Source organism: Atta colombica, unplaced genomic scaffold (genome assembly GCF_001594045.1).
Source record: "Atta colombica isolate Treedump-2 unplaced genomic scaffold, Acol1.0 scaffold2, whole genome shotgun sequence".
Taxonomy (NCBI): Eukaryota; Metazoa; Arthropoda; class Insecta; order Hymenoptera; family Formicidae; genus Atta; species Atta colombica.
Genome location: NW_017259293.1, coordinates 925,100 through 931,966, shown reverse-complemented (window position 1 = coordinate 931,966; position 6,867 = coordinate 925,100). Strand labels below are relative to the sequence as shown.

Sequence of the window (6,867 nt, the reverse complement as noted above, 5' to 3'; positions counted from 1 at the left end):
TTGGTCATTTTTTAATAATTGTTTTTCATATTTTATTTATGTTGTAACTATTATAAAGATAAAAATTTATAAAGATATATTTTCATATATTAATACGTTTTCCAAATTCTTACAATAATTATTTTAAAAATCGATTTCTTCGAAACTATGGGCGAATGGCTGAAAAACAGCTGGATACATATCGCTCAACAATAGTTTATAAAAAACGCATCAAAATCTCCGACTCCGTCTAGTGTTCCCCTTGTTAGTATAAATTAATAAAAGTATATTGGCATCTCACAATTCATATTAGGTGTACAACTTTGCTTCCGCCGTTTTCCTATAGATGGCTTTAGCGGTAAGTGGTGGTCGAAATAAATAGATCATAGACGTCATACAATAAATTTGGGCATCTGTTAACATAACCCCATAGAAACATTAGTCGATTTGTGTCTGCATCATAAAGTTATTCTCGATTGAAAATGTCAGTTTACGAGCCAAATTCTCGTCATTTGCGGGAGGTTTTAATTTTTTGCTTCAATATGAAGAAATCTGCGGTTGAGGCTCATCGAATGCTCTCAAATACTTATGGTGAGGCCGCTATTAGTGAAAGAACGTGTCGTGAGTGATTTCAACGCTTCAAGAACGATGATTTTGACGTCCAAGGTCATGCTCTGTATTTGGTGGGACCAGCTCGGCGTAGTGTATTATGAACTGTTAAAACCGACTAAAACAATCACAGGCGATCGGTATCGAACGCAATTGATGCGTTTGAGCCGAGCATTGAAAGACAAATGGCCGCAATACAACGAGAGACACGATAAAGTGATTTTGCAGCATGACAATGCTCGACCCCATGTTGCGAAAGTGGTCAAGACATACTTGGAAACGTTGAAATGGGAAGTCCCACCCGCCGTATTCTCCAGACGTTGCTCCCTCTGACTATCACTTGTTTCGATCAATGGCACACGGCCTGGCTGACCAGCACTTCCGGTTTTATGAAGAAGTAAAAAATTGGATTGATTCGTGGATAGCCTCAAAAGATGATCAGTTTTTTCGCGGGATTCGTACGCTACCCGAAAGATGGGAGAAAGTAGTGGCCAGCGGTGGACAATACTTTGATGAATACTCATAAATGTATAATCAGTTTTTTACAATAAAGCCTCGAATTTCAGAAAAAACGGCGGAAGCAAAGTTGCACATCTAATAAAATTTTGTGAAATTTCTTTTTATTGCTTCTGTAATCATCGCTGCCTTAACTAATTCAATTCAATGGCATATAAGACAACTTTGAGTTGTCATGAATTATAAAGGTAGGTGATTATGTCTATATCATATTTTTTAGTCCTATGATAGAATTAAATTAAACTTGAATTAATTATCGAAAACACTCATGATCAAACTGGTTTTCTGCTGGCGCTACTGGCAGTATTTAGAATTCCTAGAAGACACGAAAATCTAAAGTAAAATGACAGCATTATCTATTCTTAGATCGAAGAGATAAAATAAAATGATAAAATTGATAAAATAATTTTAAATTTATCAAAATTAATCAAAATAAATAGGCAAGCCTATACATTATTATAAACGTATTGAATTAAAAATATATAAAAGATACACACAAATAGTCGAAAACATCGAAAGTAACAATCTAACTTTCTCAATCATATAATTTTAACACATTGAGAAGAAAATACTAAATTTTAATAAATATTTATTCGAATATGCCAGTTGAATATTTACTAAAAATAAATAAATATTTATTTGATTCACCTAGATTAGATTTTATTTAACAAATAATATTTATTTTCTGTAAATAAATGTTATATTAATATATTCGAATACTTATTTATTAAAATTTAGTATATTTTTCTCTCAGTGCATATATTTATTTAACTTTAAGTTCCAAAAGCATAAAACTAATTCAGTATAGAAAACAGATTTACTGTCAATATTTGATAATTTATTATAACATAAAATCTACTTTTATTGTCGATATTTTGAGTAATTATACCGAATAGAAGATCTTCCTTTATGATCTTGACCCTAACATATGTTATCAAGGTCACGATTCTAAGTAATTTTCAAGTTTTAGCTCCTTATTCATTAAAAACTTATTAAGAAGAAAAGTTTAAAAAAATAATGCCTTATTTTTACTATATAGAACAAAAGTTTACTGCTTTGAAATAGATTTCTTACTTTAAAAACATAAATTTTCTTCAAAAATAATATTTTCTTATATAATTTTTGTTTTTATATACGCATAGGAATGCACGACTCCCCTCTTGTATGACTTTCCATGTAAAGCGATTTCTATCCCAAGTTTTAGCCATCGCTTGTTATCTGTTAAAAAGTTAACAATCAAAAGTTGCTAATTATGTTTCTGCTTTGTATGAAAAGTTGGATAACTCTAGGCAGATGAAAGATTTAAGGTGGATCCATTAGGGAAGTACAACTTTCTGAGGCATGGTCTATCCCAACTCCCCCCTTGCTTAGGAGCACGCGACTTCCACATCATCTTTCTCCTGTTACAGGACAGTTTTCATGAAGCATTGAACAAAAATTTTTTTTTATTTTTAAAGCAAAAAATTTATTTTAAAATAGAAAATTTTTTTCTATAATAGGTTGGTTGTTCCATCTTTTGGTAAATTTTACCTGTTTAAATTTTACCTGTTGGATAAGTAGCAAGATTTTCCCAATCACATGCGCGGATTGCCAGATTTATTTCACAAGTAAAATTTACCAAAAAATGGAACTCACTATGACCTATATAATAGAAAAAAGACGTTATTTTTTAAAATTTTTCTTCTTATGCCTCTTCTTATGTCTTTCTTGCTTTTAACAATTTTTTTAATTAATAACGAGCGATGATTAAAACCTGTTACTGAGGATTATGACCTTGACATCTATCAAGATCAAAGTTAAAACGTCTGAAAACTAATGAGTAAATGTATTCCAAACGTCGATGATTTTTGCGCATTCCTACATTATAGGTGAAAAGCACCCAATAAGATTGAATTTCTTCTTATGGACAGACCCGTATCTTTCTATTTTTATATTGCAGTAAAAACAGAAAAAAAACAACATTTTAAATATGAACGTGACAAATTGCAAAACAGTGCCGACAAAGTGCGTGTACATGCGTGCGTGCGTGCTGACATTTTTAGAAATAAATACAGGGCCTACAGTTTTAAATCTATACTCGAAGATACGTGCCTCAGCGTTAAGAAAAACGTGTGCAGCGATATGATAGCGTGAAATCGACTGTATATCTTTTGTATATACAAAAATCCATAATATCCATGATATGCATATTATACTACAATATTTTTGTGTGCGATATTTTTCAAGAATAAGTCCATAAGATAGTCCTTATTGGAAATACTGTCAAGGACATCTATATCTAATCGTTCACATATCGATGAAAATATTTTTAAAATAAAAAATAATGATACCAATTTTATTAACAATTGTTATTATTAAAATAATTAAAAGATAATATGAAATATAAATTAAAAGTTAATAGAAAATGTGAATAGCGTTGATTAAATACCTCTTGTAAAAAGAAAACAATGTTATTAAAAAAGATATATTAAAAACGCAAAATATTTTACGCAGGACCTTATTTTCGAGAAAATCAAAAGTAGAATTAAAAAATTAGTTTTTTCTCTTATGTAGAATTATTATTTCTTTAGCATTTATATGTAACGGACCATCGTGTAACATTATTGACGTTCAATGGAATGATGGAAGGTTTTAGAAAGTTTGACTTCTGTAGATACACAGTGCGAATTATATAACGCGAACCTTAATCCAGCGCTGCTACCTGCGTTCTCAAACCACGGTAAGCTAGGATCCGGTTGCGATCCGAGTTGGACCGCGTGACTCTCGACCTTTGAAGGCTCACCGACGCTTCCAGGACTACGTTTCAGCCACACCGCGGTGATCACCGTGCCAGTAGACGCATTGAGCGCAATCACCCTTGCCTCTACAGCGTCATCCACCGACATCAGCAGAGACTTGGTCAGAGCGTCTAAAAGAGCTATGTAATTTCGTTAATATCTTCGGCCGTATATCAGTCATGTTCAACAATCATTTTCAACGCGCGCATTGTTCGCGCAACAGGTGCTGCCAATTAAATGACAGGTAGAGTAAGGAAACTAGATTGAAAGCACTAATTTTGGATCACATTTGTCATGTTTGTATTTCTTTTTTTTTCGTTAAGCAGTATACTTTAGATATTTGATCGTACGTCGCATTCTGATGAATGAACGTAATCCCTTATGCATCGCGCCTACAATATATGCAGAATAAATTTAGTATAAGAAATAAGAGTAAGAAATTGAACAATCATAATAGAATATGACTGAAAAATAATCGACTATGATTAGTAAGTTTCTTGCTCTTACTTTTTATACCAAGTTTATGGTTCCCTCACTAGACGCGGAAATGACCAATAAGTTCCTAATACTTTCTATTAGGTGTACAACTTTGCTTCCGCCGTTTTCCTATAGATGGCTTTAGCGGTAAATGGTGGTCGAAATAAATAGATCATAGACGTCATACAATAAACTTGGGCATCTGTCAACATAACCCCATAGAAACATTAGTCGATTTGTGTCTGCATCATAAAGTTATTCTCGATTGAAAATGTCAGTTTACGAGCCAAATTCTCGTCATTTGCGGGAGGTTTTAATTTTTTGCTTCAATATGAAGAAATCTGCGGCTGATGCTCATCGAATGATCTAAAATACTTATGTGAGGCCGCTATTAGTGAAAGAAGTATCGTGAGTGGTTTCAACGCTCCAAGAACGGTTTTGACGTCGAAGACCGACATAGCGATGGAAGAGAGAAGGTTTTCGAAGATGCAGAATTGGAGGCATTACTTGAGCAAGACTCGTGTCAAAATCAAAAAGAATTGGCACGATCATGGGGAGTGACTCAACAAGCCATTTCAAAACGCCTCAAAGCCATGGGAATGATTCAGAAGCAAGGAAATTGGGTGCCGTACGAATTGAAGCCGAGAGATGTTGAACGGCGTTTGTTTGCTTGTGAACAGCTGCTTGAAAGGCAAAGACGGAAGGGATTTCTGCATCGCATTGTGACTGGGGACGAAAAATGGGTTCATTACGATAATCCCAAGCGCAGAAAATCATGGGGAGTTCCCGACCATGCTTTCACGTCGACGGCCTAACCGAATAGTCACGGCTCCAAGGTCATGCTCTGTATTTGGTGGGACCAGCTCGGCGTAGCGTATTATGAACTGTTAAAACCGACTGAAACAATCACAGGCGATCGGTATCGAATGCAATTGATGCGTTTGAGCCGAGCATTGAAAGACAAACGGCCGCAATACAACGAGAGACACGATAAAGTGATTTTGCAGCATGACAATGCTCGACCCCATGTTGCGAAAGTGGTCAAGACATATTTGGAAACGTTGAAATGGGAAGTCCTATCCCATCCACCGTATTCTCCAGACGTTGCTCCCTCTGACTATCGCTTGTTTCGATCAATGGCACACGGCCTGGCTGACCAGCACTTCTGATCTTATGAAGAAGTAAAAAATTGGATCGATTCGTGGATAGCCTCAAAAGATGACCAGTTTTTTCGACGCGGGATTCGTACGCTACCCGAAAGATAGGAGAAAGTAGTAGCCAGCGATGGACAATACTTTGAATCATAAATGTATAACCAGTTTTTTACAATAAAGCCTCGAATTTCGGAAAAAAATCGGCGGAAGCAAAGTTGTACACCTAATAATTGGTTACTGCGTCGCATTTTGCCACGTAGCAAACGTTTCCACATCAAATATGTGGCAGAAGCCACATATTGTAGACGACACATTATGGATCGTCTACAATGGCAGTAATATTGCGTTGTAAGTAATAAGAGATTGATTAATTATAATCGATTATTCTACTCACATTTGATTCTGATTGGTTGATCTTTACGGTTAACAATTTCCAACTTATTACTCCCGTTGTAGACAGCCCTTTAATATTCCCTATCACAACTCATAACATCACATTAACTTACCATTACGTCGCATCGCTTCAGCAGTCCCGAGATTCCGAAGCACCATAGCGGTCATTTCAGTTTTCTGACGTGCCATATCATACCGCCTTGAATCCAAAGCGACGTCAGCTGGAAGAGATTTAAATCCCTCCGTAGTGACACAAACTTCGCCCAGAGAACCTGTCGATGCTGCCTCTATTACATCTAAGGCTTTCTCTATAATCGCCTTCGAAAAAAATTGAATAACAGGACATGTTAAAAAAAAGAGCGAAGATTGTCTTGGGCTGTGTTCATAAATTACCCTTATTGAGCTAGCCCCCCCCAACAGCGATAAATGAATTCTGACATATTCTAAAATTAGGTGCTAATTAGGTGCTGAAGTGCAAAATTAGGTGCTCGAACTGTTTGGTAGAAAAATGGGGGAGGGAGGCTAGCTTAATATTAAGTTAACCTTCCCAATAAAAAAAATAAATACTTATTAAATAAATAAAACAAATACATCAGAATTAAGTGCTCATTAGGTGCTCCAAAAAATGATTAAAATTTTGAAAATTTATATATATTATATACGGAATTATATACAGAACTTAGGTGTTAGTCAAATAGTCGGCTCATAAGAGAGAAGTTATTTTTAAAAATTAAAAATTAACTGCTCAGACAAATTTGGTACTAATATATTTTTTTAATTAAAATATATTTTTTTTAATATTATTTAAAGTTGTGCTCGTTCAGTTGAAGAGAAATTTGAACCGAAAATTGATCTAGTTTACAAGAGTAAAATGATATTAAAAAGTTAAGTGTTCCTACGAATTTAGTGCTAAAATATTTCTCTTTTTATATACAGTTATAATATATAATCGTCAAATCAGA

General features: G+C 34.5%; 1 protein-coding gene across 1 annotated transcript in view; it reads right to left on the bottom strand.

Annotated features, from left to right (window-relative positions):
• Positions 1-3,704: 3,704 nt before the first annotated feature.
• LOC108687073 overlaps positions 3,705-6,867 on the bottom strand; it is an 8,802-nt gene continuing 5,639 nt past the window's right edge. The window contains exons 4-5 of the mRNA XM_018192676.1: positions 6,019-6,223; positions 3,705-4,021 (exon numbers count right to left, since the gene is read on the bottom strand). Of these exons, the coding sequence (XP_018048165.1) occupies positions 3,705-4,021; positions 6,019-6,223 (522 nt within the window). The remainder of the gene's footprint in view (positions 4,022-6,018; positions 6,224-6,867) is intronic.